The sequence below is a fragment of the Setaria viridis genome, chromosome 8 (genome assembly GCF_005286985.2).
Source record: "Setaria viridis chromosome 8, Setaria_viridis_v4.0, whole genome shotgun sequence".
In the NCBI taxonomy this organism is placed as follows: Eukaryota; Viridiplantae; Streptophyta; class Magnoliopsida; order Poales; family Poaceae; genus Setaria; species Setaria viridis.
In genome coordinates this window covers 28,700,171-28,723,084 of record NC_048270.2, presented here as the reverse complement: position 1 = coordinate 28,723,084, position 22,914 = coordinate 28,700,171, and the positions used below count along the sequence as shown (strand labels likewise).

The following is a 22,914-nucleotide window of genomic DNA, read 5'->3' as shown; positions in this document are numbered from 1 at the left end:
AGAAAAAGGGAACGGGTAAGCTCAGAGTTTGCATTGATTTTAAAGATCTTAATAGAGCTACTCCTAAAAATGAATATCCTATGCCTATAGCTGATATACTTATTAATGTTGCTTCTGGACATAGAGTTATTAGCTTTCTTGATGGTAATGCTGGATATAATCAAATCTTTATGGCTGAAGAGGATATTTCCAAAATAGTCTTTGTATGTCTAGAATTTGTTGGTTTATTTGAGTGGGTAGTCATGACTTTTGGTTTAAAGAATGATGGTGCTACTTATTAGAGAGCTATGAATTTAATCTTTCATCACTTGCTTGGTGTAATATTATATACCAACAAAACAGAATGCGGTAGAACGACTCTAGCCCTGTTTAGTTCTGCAAATTCACACAAAGTGCAACTAATTCAATTATATTACTTTCTGCCACCATAATAGAGTTGTATCGCTTATTGGTTATAAATAAGGCCAACCCAAAAGACACCAACTTCTAGTGATAAATGTTCACGTTCCACTAAGTTTCCACTGGTTTCTTCATTAGAAACAAGTTCAGTCTCAAAAGTGAAACCCAGATAATTGGAGCTACTGCTTGAGGTCATTTTCAGTTTTTTAACATTCAAGCCTCCCATGAATCATGCGTAAGGTCGTACATGGTATAAACATGTTGTCAAATACGATCTCTATGTTTCATGTCGATCAATACAATACCACACTGTTGCAATACAAAAGTTATAGAAAGTATGACAACCCTGTACTTTAAATTATTCCAAATATAGATAAGTAAGCAAATCACCAGATTAAGCATCCAGCATCTCAGGCTTGAATCATGGATTGATTTCCAAAGGTACACCATACACCTATTACTAGGGACATAAATACTAATATTTAAAGTACGAACTCTCTGAGTTTCCTTTTGACTTTAATTACTAGAAACCATTATAGCATTCTCAATATCAACCTGCATAGTCAAAATCTTTACTCCCTCCGTTCTAAATTGTAGGTCATTCCAACTTTCTTGGAGAGTCAAAGCATCTCAAGTTTGACTAAATTTATATAATATAAGTACTATTGGATTCTTTATTAAATATATTTTCATAGTATATCTATTTGGTGCCATAAATTTTTGTAATCTTCTTTATAATTTTGGTGAATCAAAAAATGGTTTGACTCTAATGACCTGCAATTTGGAACAGAGGGAGTATTAAAGGATATTCTTGCAGAACACAGCATCAATGCCATTTCTTTTCGTCTATTTCAAGCTGCCCTATTGTAAATTGTAATTTTCTAGGCCAGCAGTATTGGTTTCCAAGTCAATGTGTATTGAAAGAATGAAACTTTTGCTAACCACTATTCGACTAGCAATATATGTAATTCAATGGGAACATCAAGATTCTACATATGCAGATAATGCAGATATTAAGTACATGAACAGATAAGTCCAGCAAGTTGTTCACTTATTCAAAGACTATAGTAACCATTACTGCTTTCAGCTTATCATGAGCTAACCTTTGGAGAGTACAAAACGGTCCATATAAATTAGCAAGTAAAGTCAGCATAGTCCTTAGCTGAATATGCCTGCTAACAACAAGCTTCTCATCTGTGTTTTTGTTTGCTCATCCTAACAAATGCATCCACTAAGGCAGAAGGACATCTTCTTTTGAGATCCACAAACCCCTTTGTTGCCACTACATCATCCATTGTTGAAGAGGAGATGAACTCAATGCAAGCATCCATAAGCATATCGCCATGATGTTGATTAGCTAAAGCTAATGTAGTTGCAACATTTTCCACATTGAGATTGTCACATAGCATGCTTTGGCACATCAACTTTAATCTACCCATGACAAATCTATCCACAGCGACAAGCATGTGCTGAATCATTTCACCATGATACCTCCCAAAATATCATCCATGGCAGGCAATGAATCAGTGTAAATGAAATAGAGCAGAGCATTAAAAATAGAAGGTTGCATTTCTCCAATGGTTATGCACTGTTCTGTTACCTCCTTCATTGGCCCAAAGAGTTGTGCCTCAAAGACAGGTGACCACATAGCGAGCACAAACTTTTCTTTTTGATGCAACAGGAGGGGAAAGAATCCCCTACTGATTATATATATATATATATATATATATATATATATATATATATATATATATATATATATATATGAAAAAACAAAAAACAAATACAAAGAGTGTACACAAATTAGGAAACAAACAAAGAAACAAATAAAATAGCTATAATTACACAAATTGCTCTATCCATGCACTCATCCAAGATCTCCAAGACTCTTTTACTCAAAGAATAACTTGAGTAAAAATGAATTTGAATTGTTGCAGGCAAGATGGCAATGAGGGTGCAATCCCTTTGAAAATACAATCATTTTTTGCTAGCCAAATACACTAGGACATAATGATAATAACCTCCATGAAGAAAGGAACCTATAACTAGGCCTTGAAACTTGCCAAAATAGCATATGGTTCATGATTAAGGTTAGCAAACAAACCAATGTGAATCTAGCAATGTTGTGCAAAAGGGCATCCTAGTAGTAAGTGAAACAGATCTTCTTCAACATCTTGAGAGCAAAGGACACAATCATAGGAGGGAAATTTTCTTCGTAGAATGTTTCTTGTAGTGAGCCTATCATTGAGAACCAACCAGAAGAAAACTCTATGTTTGTTTTGACATCTAGACTTCCAAAGCCATCTGAAAACTGGGTCAACCTGATTGTATATTGTGAGGTGCTTGTAAGCTTTTGATGATGAGAATAAAGGAGAGCCCCAGATATAAGACCAGGAATCATAATCTAAATTAAGTACCAAATTATCTAAATGTGCAGCCAGCTGAAATAATTGATCAAAAGCTTGTGTTGGTAGAGGCAGATTGGATAAATGTTGTATATCAACAAGTTGGGCAGCATGTTGAAGAGAGATGAGAGGCTTTTTAGTGTAAGAGAATAAGTGAGGATAAGTTTGTGCTGGGATGTGCTCCTCCCAAATGTCTTCCCAAAAAGAACAAGTTCTTCCATCATTAATATTACCATTGAAATTCCTTTATATTTGTCTAGGAGTTTCAACAAATCTCTCCACCAGAAAGACCCTTTCTTAATATGATTAGGGATGCGTCCATTAGAATAGTGTTTTTCCCATACCAAATGTACCCAAGGAATGTGCATCTTGTTGAAAAATTTATGCCAGAATTTTAGCAACAAAGCTTCATTATGTGTCCTAATGTTTAGAACACAAACTTGTGTGCCATGAAAGTTTGTCCTCCAACACTGAACGTGACATCAGATCCCTTCCCAGTTTCCAACAACTTGCCAAGTTTCTCTATGATGTCTGATTGTGGCACCTGAATTTTGGGCATGATATGGTTTCAAATACCCTCGGATCCTTAAAAACAGTGACATTGCATTCTATGATGAGCCGGTCATCCTGAAGGTACATAGAAGACTCCAACTCACTACGTTTCTTGAACAGGCAAGTCTGTGGAGCAAACATGCTGAAACCACCACCACCTTTAATAAACATCCTTGGATCTGTTTTGTGCACCAAATCTGACAACCTAGTGCTCCGGTCAATCGGCCTCAGGTCGTATGATGCCCGTACCGTGGCTTTGTCCATGAGCTCGAGATAAACTGAGATGTAATCTTTATTTTCTTTGAGGTACCCTCGGGGTAGAAGCGGATGGACCAGTTGTGGCCACCAACGGAGAAATTTCTTGACTTGATGAAGTTCTTGTAGTCTCGACCCATCCCCCTATGCTTGTTGTAGCCGATGATCTCAAACACATGCTTGCCTTGCTCCATCTCTGGAGACATGTCGACATAGTTGTTGATTAGACGGAGGATGCCTGGAATGGAAAGAATCAATGCCGCCAAACACCTATCAAGTGGCCTAGGTTCCTGATGAGAAAAGAATGCTTATTTAGAAATTCAGAGTGAAGGGAAGAGAATAGTTGGGCGGTGGATTGGATCAAATCTGCTGGCTGGGATGGCGGCGGCAGAAGCACTAGAGAAGGCAAGGAGACCAAGGGTTAGGGTTCGCACTAGAGAAGGCAAGGAGACCAAGGGTTAGGGTTTTTGCAGGCATATTGAATGCTAACACAGTGGCCCGTATAGCTCAAAAGGAACCTAGAGCCCTGAATTGCTAAAAAAAGTGTAGTCCCATATCTAGGCCCATCATGAATGTACTTTTTGCTCCCCCCCCCCAAGGCGGTCAAGCAAGTCGTGATGTAGGCTAAGGGGCACATGTCCACCAAGTTGTTGGAACAAATGAGCAAGAAGTTGTCATATATCAGTCCATTTAATATTTTTAAATGATCATAACTCTCTCATATGGGGTGTATTCTGGATTTATTTGCACAATTATGTTCCTTATAATAAGCCCAACAATATAAGATCCATATTAGGAATATATGTCGGAGCAACTTGGAGTAAGAATTTGTATGTAAATTTATTACGGAATTAAATAATTTGCATGTAATGGTTGAACAAGCTGTATGTAAATTTGTTAACGAATTAAACTAAACAAGTAGCTAAAAAACACTACCTAAAATTGCTATAAACACTCGCTAAAGCCACTATATAGCAAATTACTTATAGGATTTAAAATGTTACACACTCTGAATTATTGTTGCTGCGAGTCAAGAAACTAAAATTACTTAAACATTGGAACTATTGTAAAACACATTCCGTCATCGTCAGATCATTGCACACTGGCCATGAGGCTTATGAGGCCAGCCAGCGGAGGAGGTGGAGGGAAACATATGAGATGAGGGATTTGGACTTGCTACACTTACCAGATGTGAGGTACATCCATATGTTGGAATGTTAAGTTTCTAGTGAGTTTTTATATATATCTACATAAGTTGCTATGACTGTTTTTTACTGAAGTTGTTATAACATCATCCAAGTCGTAGTAAACTGAGTTCTTACCCTCTATCCAATTAAGTTGGTATGCAATGCACACTTAGTTTGCCACTAAACATTTAATGAAGTTGCCACCATGCCAATAGAGAAACGGGTAAAATAAATTATTATTGTTCTCCTTACATCGGTCAACATCTCATATTTCTTCTTCTTGCACGTCATATGGTCATGATCTCATCAATCCTTATCAATATGAATGAAGTAGCTTCCTTCCATCCTCATCATCAATATGAATGAAGTAGTCTCCCTTGTCCATATTTTTCTCCCAAAATCCCTCTTTCTGCTCCACCATGGAGTTGCGGTGTAAAGCAAGAAGGAAAGGGCTTGTTGCATGGGGTGAGTGGAGGAGGAGGCCAAGTTGCTCGCAATGGCCGTGGCATGCGTGAAGGACAATTGCATGGTGATTAGGCTGGGCAAGCCAGAGAAGGATGTTTTCCATTTTCTAGAAAAGGGAAACCGAGAGTTTGCATGCTCAACACTCCATGCATGACAGGTTAGCCTTTTAACCGCTCTCCTTTGGAACAATTTTTAGGAGAGAGAAAATGCAATAGTATGCACTTAGAATGCATTATGTACTTCGGAGACTATAATGGATAAATATAAGATAGAATGTAACAAAAAGTCTTGAGTTTTTTCGTATTTCAATTGTGTTTTATCTTACTTGAACATCTCTAACCTGCTTCTGCATCAAACCGCTCCTCGATCTCTTCACATACCAATGGGAGTGGATACTGGATATTTTTCCGTATCTGTTCTTACTCCACTAGTTTGGACAAACCAAAATTACCCACTTCATTACTCCACTAGTTTGGACAAACCAAAATTACCCACTTCATTTGCATCCACACAGTATATCAGACCAACTGATACTAGAGTAAACACAAAAAAAACTAAACGCTAATCTCTATAAAAAAAAGAAGAGGCTAATCGCTAACATTTTAGAATGGAAGACTTTATTTCTTTATATATCTACTCAGAAGCGGCAAGTTGTCAATGCAATAGGATTAGTAAGTCCACTTTTGACACCTCAACACTTTTGTTTCTCCAATTTTCACCCTTAACTCTAAGACTGCATTAATCTAGCACCCCAACTATCAGTACCATTTTATTTTGACCCTCAGCCTTTTCTATGGCTTACAGGTGATGTGGCACCTGTTTTCCCTCTAAGTTCACATGTTTTTTTTTTTCCAAGCAAGCACAGAATAGGTCTTGGTCTCTGGGCTAACCAGGGCCAGTTTGGAGTTGGTGGCGACTTTTTAGTAGTGGAACGTGCTCTTGGGCCCATTGAACTTACGGCCCGTGGGCCGTTCCCCGGGAGCACCCTTAAACATTTGGAGGCCGACACCGACACGGGTCAAATGAATCCCACAAATATATCTCTCGTCTTTTTCTATTTTTTTTTTACACTTAGATTTCTCCACGCGCAAAACGACAGAGGCGAATCCGACGAGGCCCCGTATGCTTCGCGCGTGCGCGCGAGTCGGCGGCGGCGGCGGCCGGCAAGGAGGAGCCCTCATGGCCTCCCTCATCACCTTCCTGCCTTCCTCCTCCCATCTCCCTCGCAAGCCCCAGCTGCCGCCAACCCCTCCCACTCCCGCTCCCACCGCGGCGCGCCCGTCCCGGTTCAACCTCCTGTTCGCGCGCGCCGCCGCCCGGCGGGACCCGGAGCCCTCGCCGGCTCCGGCGGAGGCGCCTCCGGATCCCGCCGTCCCGGCGGCCGAGGAGAGGAGGTCGCTGGCGGTGAGGACGGGGGAGCTGTTCCTGGGGCTGGCCGCGATGCTGCTGCGCGGGACCGGGGCGCGGCGCGGCGGCGGCGGCGCGGCGGTGGAGGAGGTGGAGGCGAGGGACGGGGTGGTGTGGGAGCAGCGGCCCGAGGACGTGGAGGCCGAGCGGAGGAGGAGGGAGCTCACCACCCCCGGGTTCAGCTTCTCCGCCGCGGGGCTGCTCTTCCCCTACCACCTCGGCGCCGCGCAGTACCTCATGGATAAAGGCTACATCACTGTACGTACGCCTGCCCCCGGCTGCCTCGCCTCCCGTCTCAATGTTCCTATCGTCCATGTAGAATTGTGGATGCCAATCTAGCTTTACATGGGTTGAATGAACTGTGATATGTGCCGATGTTCTGGATTAGTATAATTGTTACAAATCTGTAGCAAAAAACTTAGTATAGTACAGGAATAATGGTCGAGTTTGCCTTGGTTCTTCAGCTTACTAGCTTGTTAGTTTTTGCAGTAGCTCTGCATATCATTCCACTCTGTTTGTATGTGCTATGATGGTTTGTTACAATTATGCATGGGAGCTTATGTCTATGGGATTCACGACTTATCTGTGATACATTATTATCTTTTATTTCTTCTGTTGGCTATCGTGCAGCACTTCTTATAATGGTTTCTTTCTCCATAACATATATTAGGAGAGAACCCCGTTAGCTGGCTCATCAGCTGGTGCCATAATCTGTGCAGTGATTGCATCCGGGAACACAATGCAGGATGCTCTGCAGGTGACCAAAGATCTAGCTGACAACTGCCGGAGTAACGGTACTGCATTTCGGCTTGGGGTATGTTTTTCCTCTTCCTTTCTTTTTTCCCCAAATAAAGTCTATTTTTAATCACACCGAGCATTATTGCATTATACTCAAACTATGGTAGATTTTTCATTTATATTTACCAATTGTATTATAGTAGTTTCTAAGATATTTTTGATAATTAGTGCTTACTGTAATCATTTATGATTGAACTAAATATTTAAAACTGGCATATCCTTAAACTTCCTCTGCAAAATAGTTGAGCATCATAGACATATGGCATTTGGTCCCTAAGCAGCTATTTATTAAGCTGAATGAATTTGATTGGATTTTGCCTCAAGCCTTGTAATCATATCCACTTGTGTAGGCTGTGCTCAGGGATGTCCTTGACAAGTTTCTCCCAGATGATTTGCACATCAGATGCAGTGGAAGGATTCGTGGTAAGCAATATTGTGCTAGTGTTGACTCTCCATATTGACTATGCATTCATCTGGCATTTTGTTCTCAGTAAGTAAAGAATATTTATATTCTTCTCATGCAGTTGCTATTACTCAGCTATCATGGAGGCCTAGGGGCTTACTAGTTGACCAATTTGACTCGAAAGAAGATGTCATTAATGCTGTCATTACATCCTCTTTTATTCCTGGGTAAGATTCAGCTACACTGCTCATTCCTAACACTATATTTCTTTAGTTATCTTTTGCTTACAAGAGTTAAATGATTGTTTGGTTCTTATTTCAGATACTTAGCTCCCAGGCCGGCAACTTTCTTCCGTAACAGGCTATGCATTGATGGGGGCCTTACATTATTTATGCCACCCACTTCTGCTTCTGAAACTGTACGTATGCAGTTTTTGTTATGGATTCTTGCTAAGCTGAGCACAAGGGCTATCAGTTGTCTTTTTTTCTTTTAGTGGTCATTTTTTTTTCTATTTTGACCTCTAGATAATATGTTTATACTGATACATGACATGTTTCTGCTAAATCTTAGAAAATATCAAAACTACATACAAAAGGAAGCCCAAAACAGCACTAGACTTGATATCTAGGGAACGTTGTTTTATTTCAAAAAAAGAAAAACATGAGTAGGTGGTATGTACCATCCTGTGTGTTCATGTTGTGATGCTCATCGGTAACATCTACCTGTCATTGTAGGTCCGAATATGTGCTTTTCCAGCCAGCCGACTGGGTTTGCAAGGGATTGGGATTAGTCCAGACTGCAATCCAGAGAACAGGGCTAGTCCAAGACAGGTTACTAAATTTTTCCCAGCATGTACCTTCTTCCATTGCATGTATCTTTTGCTCTTATTATCTCAAACCAACTGCAGCTGTTTAACTGGGCTCTGGAACCGGCAGAAGATGAAATTCTCGACAAGTTATATGAGCTTGGGTACAGGGATGCAGCTGTATGGGCTGAGCAGAATTCTACTGAGTTGACTTCGAAGAATGATCAACCTCTTGCCGTTGATTGAATCAAGAGAATCAAATACCTTTAGTTCTATACTTGATATATTGTAAAGATGGCACTGCCTGTCTATCAAGAATGAAGGTGGCAATGTACTGCATTGGGTTCCATGGATTTGTTAGGGAGAAGCAAATGAAAAGGCACCCCAGTCATTAGGTGTGACAATGATACTGGAGGCAAGTTGGTATTAGGGTTTACAAACTGATCAGCATAATCAAATGTATATATTATAGGCAACGAGGTATAACCTGAGAACTTGTTCTGTAATGGCACAGGGGAGTGATGTTTGCGCCTTGCGAACAGACAACTCCAGCAAAAACAACTTTCAAAACTCAACTTGTTATGTAATTATATTCAAAATTTTCCTTTCTCATTGATTCAATAGTTAAGGTCCAACTTTGTGATTCTTAACGAAAACTTGCATCCTTCGACTCAATTAGGGGGAACCAGTCTGTCAATGCACGGTTCGCCAGTTTCATACAGGATGCGATCATGCACCAGAGAATATGCAACCACCAAACAAAACAGTTATGTACATTGTCATAAATAATTTGCACCATCTCAGCCTCCTATCTGAAGTCTACATCAAACCCGAACCATTACTCCTGCGGTAACGCATAAAATCGCGCATTTCTTCAACAGCCTTATGTAACCTTGTAATAGGGGCATTGAACCGCTAAAAATTATCAAAGAAGTAACTTTGGAACATTCTTGCTCCAATAAATCACTTGTCTTCTGGGGCCTGGGCATAAGCCAAAAGAAACAAGAAAATGCTATTCCCTCTTGTCCTCTTCAGCCTCATCTTCCAAACTGAAAGCATTGCTAACACCAACGTTCCTGTCCTTGTCTATCTTTACCATCCCTACTTCACCATCTCCCTTTGTCAGGGATTGAGCTTCCTCATCATCATCATCAGCAGCTTCACCAGAATATGCATATCTGGACAAAGGACACACATATTTATTATGGTGCAGTTCCTAGAAAGATAGAACTGCTATTTTCTAATGAAGTTGGTAAGATTTTGGCACATCATGGATGACCAATTCGAAGTACAAGAAGCAACCAGCAAACATGTTGATTACACATTGCATTCAGAAGGGAAGAGAATTACCTTTGCGAGCTTTGTGACGGTGCCCACAGATAACAGATCACAACAAGCAACACGAATGCGAGAACATCCCAGAAGGCAGTTATGATCCAGGCACTCTGCCACCTCTCGCTAAAGGGGTCTGTTGCTTTGAAGTAGACCTGAAAAATGAAGCCATGGTAAACAAAGCAGGATATTCAAATCTATAAGGTTCCAAAACTGAATAATCTCTGAGAGAAATTTCGTATGAGTAAACCAGCTTAAATTGTTATTGATCAATGAGGAAATTACGTCATCTTCATGTACAAAAACTGCATCTTTGTACATATGCAGAAAAAGATTTTGATTTGATGATAGATGCTCATGAATCAGAATAACTTCAGCCAAATCTATTAGCATTTGAATAGTACTGACACATGCATAGGATAAAAACTGCATGTCATTCATCAACCGGTTTCATGCCTTAGGTGGTGATACCAACAACTTTATGTTGATTTTGAGTGAAACCTCACCAATGTAGAATTGTAGATGTCAATTAAAAAGAGGATCATCAGCTCCTAATGTAGATCTTAATTAGAAAAGGGATCCTTGGCTAAAGCAGATTTCATAAAAACAAATAAGATGAGTAAAATGATTACTACAGCCAAGGAAACACGTCGACATACATACAATTTTCTATCCAATATTAGCAAAATCATTCATTCTCATAAATAGTTGGATCCAGTGTGGCATAAGACTAACACTATCTGACAACTTTCGTTGCAAATTTGCAATATTGTGGACAATGGTTCACTAGTTTAGGAAAACTAGTCAGAATTGGAACCTAAGTCTGCTAAAAGTAAAATCTTCAAGATTGAGTGGAAGGTGAGGTGTCAAGATGGGATACAACAGCGAGTGTAACAGAGACATGTTGATAATGATATTTTCCTTTAAAATAGAAGAGGCATTTCTTTGACAAAATATTTGGAATCAAATAAAAAAAATACTTTGGATTCAGTGGAAATGTAATGAGCAAATATATCCCTATACATGAATAAGGAAAGAGCTCATGTCCATTGGTTGAGTCTTTAAAAAAAAAATCGAAGGTACAACTTAAGAACCTTATGAAGATAATGAAAAACTTGGATATTCATTAACCTTGCAGAAACTTATAATGGACCAAAAGGCAGCAACATGATCTCATGTAGTTGGAAAGCATTCAGCAAAACACTGTTTTATTGATAAAAAAGTTCACTATGGATGTATTTAGAGAAATTGATATACCTCATAACCAATCCAGGCAACTGAAGCTATCACAGAAATAGCCAGTGAATTTGTAAATTTTCTGTATATATCCAATTTCACGGAACTCCTCCTTGCCTGATGAAAGAGAAAAGTAACAAGTTTAGGAAACAATACAATTACACATCTCTATATCCAGGATTCAATAGGCTTCAAAATAATTCTAACTACTTAGAAGCCTGTACAGCTAGCCTTCTTTCTGAACAAATGAACCCGTGTAGTTTTATGCTTAATACCGCTATTAGGGATTTGTAGCATACTGATCACTCCAGCAGATCTAAATTAGCCATATTTCCTTAAAAGTAATTACTGTGTCACCTCACTCAACACATCTAACTAGCGAAGTTTTAGCATTTGCAGAAACTTGTGAAGTTAATATCAGATCGTATTAATTTACACAAAGAAAATAAAGTACATGAAAAATTACATTAAATTTAACTTACCTGTAGCTTCTCTAGAGTGCGCGAGAGAGAAGTAAATATCCAAAGTATGAGAAAAGCATCCAAAAATGCATCAGGAAGGACCAGGAAAAGCCTTGCTTTGCCTGATATATCATTAATTGTTCCAACATTTTCTGCAATGTCCAGCATCTCAGATGCCAGGAAATATGTGAGTCCAAGAAGCAACACCTTGGAAGTGAGACCTCCCAAAGTTGGGCGAACAACACCATATCCCATTGAGATAGAAAGGATCAGTAGCCGCGAAACTGTTTTTCTGATGGCTCCAACAGTGACCACCCAAGTTGTGATTCCAACTGGCCGCACGCCACTGCTGTTGAAGTTTAAGTATTCAAAGTACCATAGTGTCATCTCAAACAGGCCAAGTGCAATGACTAGTGTGATCCAATTCTGGATTGGCAAGATATCCCTCCAAAACCTTATGTACTGGCTAAACCAAACAATCATTACCAACAGATATGCCAGCGACATGAGAACATAAAATTTCATCAAAGGAGCCATTCTCCCAGGTAGATACCCACCAGGATTCCTCCAGATAGTCTTCCCACTCATTGTAAGGCCTCTCAGTTTTGGATCACAGGAAATGAAGAACAAGTTGTACATGCCTGTCTTTGTAACACGCACCGACTCATCTTCTAGCTTCACTGAAAGGTGATTAGCACTGAAGTGTGTGTCTAGCACATAGGGCCAATCTGGATCATCAGAGGATGGCCTTCTGATTACTTCTCCTTGCTTGCAGCCCTCTAGTTTAGCGAGGTCCGGGGTACAACATATGGACCTCTGTCCCCCATAGGCAGATCCCCCGATGTTATCCCTGTCTGCGGCTTCAAACAGAATAGCTTGTACCAAGCCTGTACTATGTGCCATTTTTGTGTGTGATTCCGCAGCTTCCGGGGTTCTCCAGAATGTAACATTCACAAACCTAAGATAGTAAGCCAGGACATGTAGTTAATATCAAATTCGGCACCACACCACACAGTTGAATGCTTAAAAAAAGTAGCCAACTAGTAAAGTCACTGGCATAGATTAAAAACCATTTGTGGTTCGATGAAAGATAATTGTACACAAATGGCTTGAGATTCTCCAATTCAGTGGCTAGCTAAACCTGCACTTGCTCAATGTGGTGGCACTACCTTTACTATAAGAAGAGCAAGTTCAGCACGAATTACCAATCCAGCGTAAAACACAACAAAAAATACTGTCTTAACACAAATTGAGCACAAAAACTGCAGAACCTCACTCTCAGATTAACATGGGCAGTGCTACTCGCAGTCTAAAAGATCAAAAAGGCTAAAAGCACATTCAAGCAAGCCAAACCACCACCCGGCACCCACACCTTCTCAGTACTAAGCCCGAATTCCCAACAGCACAACCAGCAACCATTTGTGCATTTCACAACGAAACAGACGGTGATCAAACTGATCATGCATGACCCAGGAGCAAAACCCTCGACCAAATTGCCAGCCACCAAGCAAGCAAAGCAGCGCCAGCTCCAGCAACCGATTCTCCATCTCCAGTAACAGGCTCTAGCTCCCCCGAGGTTCAAATCGAACAGCACGTTTCCTGAGGCCTAGCTTCGCGCAAGCTTCTATAGAAACTACGCCCAAACAGTGCGTTCTGCAATAATAAGACGAGGAGGAGGGGGCGGGTGGGCGGGGGCTTGTCTCAGTGCTTATTCAATACTCACTTGATGAAGGACGAGGGAGGGGCGGCCAGGTCGGCCCCGTCGGCGACGATGCCCTCGCTGCCGCCGGAGAGGAGGAAGGCGTTGCCCACCTCGCGGAAGGGCTCCCGGTCGTACGTGTGGATCGACGCCTCCGCGCCGCGGCCCCACCATCCGCCGGCGAGGGCGGCAAGCGCCGCCGCGAGCACCGCGAGGCGGCGCAGATCCATGGGGGGGCGGGGCGGAGCGCGCGGGAGATCTCGCTCGCGCGGTGCAGGGGGGGTGGGCCGCGGGCGGGCGGGCGGTGGGTGGGGGTGGGCCGGTGGTAGATCGGTCACTCGCTTGTCACCGGTAAGCGAAGCGAAGCGAAGCGTGGAAGGGGAAGGGCGCCGGTGGGGCCCGCCGGTCAGTGGCAGCAGCCCGTTGCCGTTCTACGACGGGCGGGACAGTGGCAGCGCAACGAAGGCAGCGAGAATGTTGGCACGAGTCGCTGCTTGTGGGCCAGGCCGACTAGTTGCATCGCGCCAGAATGAATGCCTAATTTTTCTTGCATGCAAAATGTTTCTCGAAAAAAGAGGTAAAGGGATCAACCCGTTGGCAATCAGATTTCATGGGCTCATCGAAGACGGATAAGATTTTCTTTCACATTGTTGCCCGAAAACTTTAGTGTCATCTCTAAAATCAAGGATGGAAGTTACTCGACGGCAAATCGACTCGAAGGTACAGAGTAACAAATAAACAGAAACTAGTCATAATTCTCCACTGGAGAAGCCCGACTTTAACACCGATCTCATCTTCATTTGTCACAATAGATAGATCGAGCCAACAAAAAACTCGGTATCAAACTATCAACACAGCATGCTCTGCTTTATAAGTTAATCGGTGCGCTTTACTCCTTGCAGCCAATTATTCAACAAGTCTCATGCCGTGATGTGGTGGCAGCTTCAACCTAGCCTAAGCTTTTCCACGGCCTGGAAAGATCATGAGCGGAAAGCTCTCCGAGAAGATCCTGAACTCAGGGATGTGGGAAAGTCAGTAGATGAACATATGGGTAATTGTAGACACCAAAGAATGGACAAAATAGGGTGCAACCTGTACGTGCTGATTAGTCATCGAGGTAGTAGTAGGATCCAGCCGACTTCTGCTCCCTGTCCTTCGTGGAGTCCAGCTTGTTTATACGGGGCCTGTAGTTGGTCGGGTCTCTTCTAAAGGTAATGTCAAGATGCTACCAAAAGAAAGGCAAAAGAGAGTCAGTGCAAGAAAATGCAGTCAATAATGAAGAGGTAATATATCTACACAACAAACGATTTTTGGGTGCTGTTTCGTTTGCTCCTAAATTTACAAAAGTACATTTTGGTTACCAATTAGGTAGCCGTGAATTATGCCAACTTTGGCCAAAAAAAAAATATTTAAGGTTGCCAAATAGGAAGGCCATTAAATACCAAACCAAATTTTGGCACAACCAAATGGTGGGTAAAGTTGTCAAAATAACCAAAATGTGGCTTGGCGAGCTTGGACACATTTGGGATCCAAACCAAACACCCATGTGCAAATCTAGAATTACTGGATCCTACTGAAAACTAATGTTAAGTCATGAAGGTGGTAGCGAGCCTGGTCTGTTTAAACGAAGCCTATAGTTGGCTGGGTCTCTTTTAAAAGAGACACCAATATGCTGACAAAAATTGAAAAGAAAGAAAATTAGAACAGTAGGTTCAAACAACAAGCAACCAAGGGTACCTACTATCTAGACTCTACACCAGAACAAGTTTTAAGTGCAAATCTCTGATTACTTTACTACTGAAAATTACTCTATGAGGACCACATATGATTGCACCAGCAAAGGAAGTTGAGCAAGTAGCCCTATGTTTCAATAACAGGACATATTTAGTTGTTCTTCACTTACCGATAAGAACTTATTCATTCCAGATACCAAAGACTGTGGTGCATTGGCGATACAGTCAATAGAAGGTCTCCCCTCATAAACAATGACCTTGTCAGCCAAGTAGGTTGCCATGATGAAATCGTGCTCAACAATAAATGCAGTTTTCTTCGCATGAAGAATGAATCTTTTGATAACCTTTGAGGCAACAATACGCTGCTCTGAATCAAGATACGCACTTGGCTCATCAATCAAATAGATATCTGCAGGCTGAACATATACAGCAGTGTAAGTATCAAGAAGCCAACATTCAATAACGTACAACAATGGTATATTAGATGCTTAGAGCAATTAAATATCAGAGACATGGCAGCATGCATCATCATTAATAGGATTAGACAATATTATTAATCACAAGGTGGCAAAAGCGAAAAGATGACAAAAGCACCCCCAGGTTGCTACATACGAACAACTTGTCCCCAAACTTAAGCTTGCAGCATCACCCTAAACCCTAAGAAACCTAAAAAACCCTTGAGTGTGCTCCTCCGACCCATTGCATTCCACTGTTCCCCATACCAACCAACATGGACAAGGAACAGCGTGCATGCTCAAGTCTATATATATTCAAGTAAAATGAGTGCAGGTATACGATCATAAAAACTTAAAAACATACCATCTATTGAACTTGACCACTCAAAACAATATATGATTGGGCTTTGTAGAAATTCAAACATGAATAAGAAACACTGTTCAGCAAAATCATGTTGTAAATGTCACTCAGGCAAATAGTTACCATATGTGACCAACTTCTGTACCTCACACAAAATCCAAAATACCTCTTGATCATACATATAAAGCCATTTTTAGGAATTGTGTCAGTTAAACAACTTGAGCTTTGATGATCAATAGATTGAAATCAAAATACTAACGCTACTAGAGCCATCATTATCTAAAATTGCATATTTTCATAGAAATCGCTAGTCAAATGATTAACTTGCAGAGAGCGTCACTGTCCTAAACAGCTTATATTTCCGATATAAGGGAGTATTAGCATAACATAGACGCGGCAGACCTGGAAGGTCCAAATAAATAAGAGAGCAGAAACAGACATGGGCAATTACATAATTGAAATGTGAAGATAGTATCCTACATGCAAACTTTTGAAACTATTAAAACATTGAACATTTATTATCTCCAGAACATTCTATGACCAATCGAGAAACAATAAGCAAATAAAGCAACACTTCATATTAAAAGAAACAATAATATTACCTTTCCAAGGCAGAGGCATATAGCAACTCTTTGGAGCTCTCCACCTGACAAATTAATAACCTCCTGGTCCATGAGTTGCTCAATTTGTAGTGGTTTCATGACATCAGACACAAACTGAGGGTGCATATAAGAATCGCGTATTTTCTGATGAAGCAAATGCCTCACGGTATTCTGGAATTTCGGGCTAATCTTTTGGGGCTTGTACGACACATTGAATTCAGGAATTTCAATGTCAGTTCCTTCCACTGTGTCGGGCTTCAACAACCCAGCCTGTCCAGACATAACAAACAGGCTTCAATAAGATGAAAAATGATGCATACACTTGGTGTTGAACACTATGCATTTCTTTTCTATTTTCAGAGAAATGAAGGACAAACAAATCCCATCAACTATTAGAAGAAATCTATGCACAATTAACATCAAAGGATGATGAGCGAAGTCTTAATCTCTCACACTGTCAAATTGAACAAGATTTTGGATAACACAGTATTTACGAGAGACTCACAATGACTTTCATTAAAAAAAGTGCCAGGGAAGTAGGCCAAGAGGGGTGGAATTACCAGCATTCTGATGAATGTAGTTTTCCCTGTACCATTTTCACCAAGCATCACAACAATCTGGGAATCAGTAAATTCACCCTCAACAACAGTTAGCTTGAAATTTCCCTGTGTTTTGCTCATGGTAGGGTACTTGTATCGTTGATATGTCTCAATCTCCTCAGCACTTTCTTGAGTCTCTGCAATCTAAATGTACAACCCTAATGTAAAGTCAAAGCTACATAGCAAGATAAGGATCTCATGTAGCATGTGCACGTTACCTTAAATGTAAGAGACTCATCTCGGAACCGAAGATTCTCTGTTGGAACAAATCCAGCCAAGAAAATATTGATGCCTTCTCGAACCGAGAATGGCAAGGTAACCACACCATAAGCACCTGGCTTTCCATATAAGCAGCAAATGAAGTCGGACAAGTAATCCAAGACACTCAAGTCGTGTTCAACAACGATGACATAGCTGATACATAGGGAGATAGCTCTCAATAACAAATTCCTAGCAAAATTTATTCAATAAATAATCATGATAGCAAGTATGTATTACCTGTTGGGCCTAAGCAAAGATCTAATGACTTGTGCAGCTTTAAGCCTCTGCTTAACATCAAGGTAACTTGATGGCTCATCAAACATGTAAATTTCCGCATTTTGTACAGCAACAACTGCTATTGCAAATCTCTGGAGCTCACCACCAGACAGATCCCCTACATTTCGGTCAATAACTTGGTTTAATTCAAGGTCAACACACAGCTCAGCTTTCATATCCCTCTCATCCTTCTGTTCAAGTACTTGTCCTACATTTCCTTGAACAGCTTTTGGAATGTGGTCGACATACTGAGGTTTGATGATTGCCTATGGAAACAAGAAGAGAATTCAAGGTGTCAGATCAAAACAATTCAACGGTTGGGAAAAGTTAAAAACAGCAGCTTTCTTTCTCATATGTCATGTTATCTGTTCATTGCATGTTGCTATGCACAAAGGTATAGCGATAACTAAGAATAAAAAATGTAGACTATACAAAGATATAAGGCTAAGTAAAATGTGGGATAAAAACCATGGTTAGTCTTTTTAATTCTGCAATCTTTCATTGCTTCACAACTTTAGATGTAGTACAAACATTGTTAAAATATTGGCATAACTCAATATACTACAGGACAGAAAAATGTACATCATTTAGTATATTCTAGTAGCCATAACCAGTGTGTATAGTGATAGTAAACAGGAAATCATGCTCTAACTGTTATAGGCTAACATACTAATATAATTTACATGAAGTAGAAGCAGAAGTGTCAAAACAGCACCTTCAGGTTATCTTCCAATATGCGTGTGAAGTAGTTCTGAAGTTCAGACCCACGGAAGTATGTAAGGATTTCCTGCCAATCAGGTGGGTTCTGCACAGTTGCACAGGTAAAATGAATTATTTTGTGAGGTCCATATAAGAGGAAAAAGACTTTATCAAAGAAAACTAATATGAAAGCAGCAAACAGGAAAAGAAAAATTGGTGAGAGTAGGCATTGAAATATACTTTGAAGCGTCCCAAATTAGGTTTCAGCTTGCCAGCCAAAACTTTAAGCGCAGTCGACTTTCCAATTCCATTTGTTCCAACAAGGCCCAAAACTTGACCAGGCCTCGGGACAGGCAACCTGCAGGTGGCTAAATCAGTTGCAATCCGAAAGGGGCAAGCAAGCTTCAAGCCAGATTAGACAACATACAAATAACAAACAATGCAAAATTATACAGACACACCCAGCATGACCATCAAACAATCATACCTGTGCAACTTGAAGGTATTGGGCCCATATCGGTGAGTGGTATCCTTTTCCAAATCCTTTGGAAGGTTGATGATTTCAATGGCATCAAATGGGCATTTCTGCAACGGAGATTACCGAAGTGAGAAGCACGGATTTCCACCACATAGACACGTCATTGACAATTAGCTGTGCGCATTAGCAGCCCACCTTAACGCAAATACCACAACCAATGCACAGCTCTTCAGAAATGAAAGCAAGTTTCGACGCTGAAGTCACCTCAATGCAAAGCTTCCCTGCACATCAAAACAGTATATCATCACAACCACAGTCCATGGCAGGCCAGGAAACTAGCTAGCATACAGAAACAACATAGGAAGAGAACAATACTAGATTGTATCCATTCCCTAAAAATGGATGTTCTTGTATTTGGGCACTGGATCTTCACATATTACAGTATGAAACAACTACACATCTAGCATCATGTACGAGAATTCATTTAATTCATCACTAAACAAGGGTTCCTAACAAATTTCTACGGCTCAAAATCCGACGTCTCAGCACGCAAGCGGCTCCGATTCCCGGATCTTGCAAGCAACAACGACGAATCAACCAGCGCCCGTTCTAGCATCGAATTCGAATTCGCGACGCACGAACGGATTCCCCGGCGGGAAAGGCGAGGCACTGGGATCTAAACCTAGACTCCAAATCGCCGAAGATATGGCGGGGGAAGGGGGAGGGGGATTTTTACCGGTCTTGACGACGGGGCAGCTCTTCTTGCACTCCTGACGGCACTTCTTGGGCTTGCACTTGTCCTCGCTGACGATCGCGATACGGGTCAGCCGCTCCGCCATCTCTTTCTTCTTCGGCCGCCGCCGGGAGGAGGGCTCCGAGGAGGAAGAGGGGTGATGATGGAGCCGAAAGCGAGCGGCGGCGGTGGGAGAGATGGAGGGGGTATCCCTTTGGGAGTGTGGCGGACACGTGCGCGCGGCGGAGGGGCGGACCAAACCCTAGGCTCGGGTGCCGTCTGGTTCTTATGCCCGGCCCGGCCTCGTGGTGAGACCGAACCCGGTTTCGTGTACGAGACCGCTACTCTTGTCCTACGGTATTCTCTCTTCTTTGTTTCTTTTTTCTCGGTATAATGTATTAGAATTCGACTTTTGAGAAAAGTTTTACTTGTATGTATCCAAATTATAGGTCGTTTTGGTACTTCTACCTTCATAGATTTTGTTATGCACCTGGATATACTCCTATGTCTAGATATATAATAAAAGTTATGAATCTATACAATTTGGAACCGATGGAGTATCAAACAGTACCATATAGAGTACTTCAGAATTCGACTCCGGAGAAAAGTTAATTGGGATTGAAAACTTTTTTCTAACATATAGGCCATGTTGTTCTTCTAATTTTACTCTCATTTATAAAGGGATGTTGCCATCTACGTGTTCCGGTAATAAATACAACGTTCTTCTCTTGCCTCTCAGTCATCTACGCCACCATCCAGTTCATCTTCCTTTATCTCTCCAAGCACTGACAATCTTGATTTGCTCGTCTCCTCAACAATTTCCAAAAGATTTAGCCACCAATCTAATATGGACAATATGCTAGGATGGGCTTTGATAGCTTTAAATTGATTCCGGTCATACAAAAAATCAGTACACGGATGTATGGCGCCCTAGGTTGGTACTGTTGTTTTATGTTGTTGTGCTGAGTTGATAATTGATGCTTTGTGTCTACTGAAAATGTCTGAGACCTAATTAAACTGTACATGATCATTCTTTATTTTTAAGTGATCTTTAAGTATTCGCATTATGAATTTAACAACCTTTCACGCATCCAACTTTGTGTTCTCTTTGCTACATGCAATAGCCTTTGATTACAAGTTCCCCTCATACTCTCTTTAATTAAATCATAAAGTTTAATGGAGTACTACTAGCAAGCTTGACACCTATAGGTCTGCCCTTTCTCACAATGATCGACAGTACATTACACTTACCAACAGACTTTAATTTTGACCTAAACATCACAATTCGGCCTCTTGGCATATTCTATTATTATTTTCAAATACGGTAGGCGCAAGTGGAATTATTTGAGCCACTCCAATCCACTTATATAATATAGATTAAAATACACCGGTACATAAACTTGTATCAATATGTCACTTAGATCCACAAACTCTAAAAGTGCATTTCTGCATCCATATACTTTCTATGTTGTGTCACATAGATCCATATCACTTCACGTAACATCTATTGCTGGCATGGCATGTTGACCCGAATATGCTCTCTATCAACTCTCTCTCTAGCATGGATGGGATGAACCAGATTAGTCTCAGGCATTTCGTCGAGCACGTCATGAGCAACGCGAGCTCCTTTCGCCGTCAGCCATGAGCTTCATAGCGCCGGATCAATCCGTGGTCTGTCATAGGCCACAAGCTCTTTTGTTGTGCTGCCTTTGCTGCCAGACGACACCATGCCACCCTGTCGCCACCGCCGTCGAGCACGCGCGCGCTCTGCGCTCTCCCACGCGCCGTCGCCGCCATGGCCCACAGCGGTAGCGCTCACACCCGACGCTCAGTACCCACAGCGGCGTTGAGGGGATGGCGATACAGTTCAGGCTCGTTGATGCTGTTACTCGAGGCGCAGGCAGCCGAGCGTGGCCGCAAGCAGGCAGTGACAACTCGCCGCGAAGCGGCCGTGCGGAATATCCTAGCTAGTTTGTTACCTGCATGTGTTGATCCGTAGCCTGATGGCCAATCCATCACTACTAGAAAAATCGTCTCTAGTACCGGTCCGTAACCCCCCTCTAGTACTGGTTGTGCAACCGGTACTAGCAATCCGGTATTAGAGTGGGGTCCTCTAGTACCAGTTGAGATAACCGGTACTAGAGGGTGTTAAAAAATTAAAAAAGGAAAAGAAAATCCCCATGCTGAGCCCTGCCGCCACCGGCCTCGGCCTCCCTCCGCCCGCTGCCGGCCCCCTCCTCGTCCCCTTCCTCCGCCTCGTCTGCCCGCCGCCAACTCCCTCCGCCTCCTCCTCCACATCCGTCGCTGCCTTCGCCCCTCCCATCCGCCTCTGCCGCCGTGGCTCCGCCCCGCTGCGCCCGCCATCACTTCGTCGCCCCGCCACCGCGCCTCACCCTGCCGCCGCTCCTTGCCTCAAGCACGAGGTAAGGGGCGAGCGGAGGGGGAAGGAAAGGGGAGGTCGGGGAGGAAGGGAGGGGGCCGGTGGAGAGGGAGAGGGAGCAGATGGAGAGGAGAGGAGAGAGTGGATGGAGAGGATGGAGGCAGAGCGGAGAGAGCTGAGGAGATAAGGAGCTGAGGGGTCGGGGCAGGCGGTGCATAGACGGGAAAAAAATCTAAGTGTTAGCAGGGGAACCCTCTAGTATCGGGTGGGGGTTCCAACCGGTACTAGAGCGGTTGGAGCCCCCACTTGGTACTAGAGGGCCTCTGGGGGATTCCAAACTTAGATCCGGTATAATGCTAACATTAGTATCGGGTCCAAACCTAACCGGTACAAAGGCTCGGGATGAGAGGTCATATTTCTAGTAGTGAATGCAGCAGGATGAGCATGCTATCGGGCATTGCACTGAGGTAATGTTGCATTAGCACGCCATACACTACATGCAGAACTCATCCGTCTAACCCTGAACACACCAGTGCCGTCGATGATGTCATGATGACCATCTCCTTGATGGCGGAGAACACTGCGTTCCGAGCATAGATGGCGATGGTGCTGCCATTGTACTTGCTGGCCTAGAACACGAAGTTCATGTTCATCATCAGGGACACCACCTCGTCATTGCTGGCGCCATTGTAGGTGCCCTCCAAGCGGTCGAGGGCTGAAAGGACTTGAAATCAAGCCCTGAGTGAGCGGGTCGTCGATGACCAATGCGGCGTTGAAGCCCGTCTTTGAAGTGTTGGTCACCACCGTGCGCGCCATCGGCATGCCGTCGGGTTCAGCCAAGGTGCGGCGGCTAGGATTGGCAGGAGCAGCGTGACGACGACGGCGACCATGGCGCTTGGGCAAGCGCTCGGCACCTGGGTTTTCGACAGCGGT

The 22,914-nt window shown here is 42.4% G+C and overlaps 3 protein-coding genes and 1 pseudogene across 4 annotated transcripts; 1 reads left to right on the top strand and 3 right to left on the bottom strand.

The window, feature by feature from the left end:
* Positions 1-1,589: 1,589 nt before the first annotated feature.
* LOC117834448 (BTB/POZ and MATH domain-containing protein 2-like) lies at positions 1,590-3,817 on the bottom strand (annotated as a pseudogene).
* Positions 3,818-6,328: 2,511 nt separating this feature from the next.
* On the top strand, positions 6,329-9,297 carry LOC117834781 (uncharacterized). The gene is made up of 7 exons (XM_034714317.2): positions 6,329-6,928; positions 7,341-7,484; positions 7,819-7,891; positions 7,993-8,098; positions 8,193-8,289; positions 8,606-8,701; positions 8,779-9,297. Exons 1-7 carry the CDS (start codon positions 6,386-6,388, stop codon positions 8,920-8,922), a joined length of 1,203 nt encoding a protein of 400 aa, XP_034570208.1. The 5' UTR covers positions 6,329-6,385; the 3' UTR covers positions 8,923-9,297.
* Positions 9,298-9,408: 111 nt separating this feature from the next.
* LOC117834780 (uncharacterized) lies at positions 9,409-13,719 on the bottom strand. Of its 2 annotated transcripts, XM_034714316.2 has the most exons (5): positions 13,429-13,715; positions 11,727-12,663; positions 11,266-11,361; positions 10,027-10,163; positions 9,409-9,854 (listed from the first exon to the last, which is right to left on the bottom strand). In XM_034714316.2, exons 1-5 carry the CDS (start codon positions 13,632-13,634, stop codon positions 9,689-9,691), a joined length of 1,542 nt encoding a protein of 513 aa, XP_034570207.1. In that variant the 5' UTR covers positions 13,635-13,715; the 3' UTR covers positions 9,409-9,688. The 2 variants fall into 2 exon arrangements, with proteins under 2 accessions (XP_034570207.1, XP_072151911.1); XM_072295810.1 differs by lacking the exon at positions 9,409-9,854 and having other exon boundaries at positions 10,023-10,163; positions 13,429-13,719.
* A 309-nt stretch (positions 13,720-14,028) lies between these two features.
* On the bottom strand, positions 14,029-19,867 carry LOC117834779 (ABC transporter E family member 2). The gene is made up of 12 exons (XM_034714315.2): positions 19,605-19,867; positions 19,064-19,149; positions 18,878-18,975; positions 18,631-18,748; positions 18,407-18,496; positions 17,653-17,957; positions 17,373-17,568; positions 17,116-17,298; positions 16,556-16,825; positions 15,308-15,553; positions 14,497-14,629; positions 14,029-14,413 (listed from the first exon to the last, which is right to left on the bottom strand). The coding sequence occupies exons 1-11, from the start codon at positions 19,705-19,707 to the stop codon at positions 14,510-14,512; spliced, it is 1,815 nt and encodes a 604-aa protein (XP_034570206.1). The 5' UTR covers positions 19,708-19,867; the 3' UTR covers positions 14,029-14,413; positions 14,497-14,509.
* Between the last annotated feature and the right edge of the window lie 3,047 nt (positions 19,868-22,914).

What these genes read in the sequence shown, in the direction of transcription:
- LOC117834781 (XM_034714317.2), top strand. Translation starts at nt 6,386, where the DNA reads ATGCTTCGCGCGTGCGCGCGAGTCGGCGGCGGCGGCGGCCGGCAAGGA. An exon ending in TGGATAAAGGCTACATCACT is followed by an intron (nt 6,929 to 7,340) that starts GTACGTACGCCT and finishes AACATATATTAG; the next exon opens with GAGAGAACCCCGTTAGCTGG. An exon ending in ACATCCTCTTTTATTCCTGG is followed by an intron (nt 8,099 to 8,192) that starts GTAAGATTCAGC and finishes TTCTTATTTCAG; the next exon opens with ATACTTAGCTCCCAGGCCGG.
- LOC117834780 (XM_034714316.2), bottom strand. Translation starts at nt 13,634, where the DNA reads ATGGATCTGCGCCGCCTCGCGGTGCTCGCGGCGGCGCTTGCCGCCCTC. An exon ending in CCTCCCTCGTCCTTCATCAA is followed by an intron (nt 12,664 to 13,428) that starts GTGAGTATTGAA and finishes TTACTATCTTAG; the next exon opens with GTTTGTGAATGTTACATTCT. An exon ending in GCACTCTAGAGAAGCTACAG is followed by an intron (nt 11,362 to 11,726) that starts GTAAGTTAAATT and finishes CTCTTTCATCAG; the next exon opens with GCAAGGAGGAGTTCCGTGAA.
- LOC117834779 (XM_034714315.2), bottom strand. Translation starts at nt 19,707, where the DNA reads ATGGCGGAGCGGCTGACCCGTATCGCGATCGTCAGCGAGGACAAGTGC. An exon ending in GTTGTGGTATTTGCGTTAAG is followed by an intron (nt 18,976 to 19,063) that starts GTGGGCTGCTAA and finishes TCTCCGTTGCAG; the next exon opens with AAATGCCCATTTGATGCCAT. An exon ending in CTACATTCATCAGAATGCTG is followed by an intron (nt 16,826 to 17,115) that starts GTAATTCCACCC and finishes ATGTCTGGACAG; the next exon opens with GCTGGGTTGTTGAAGCCCGA.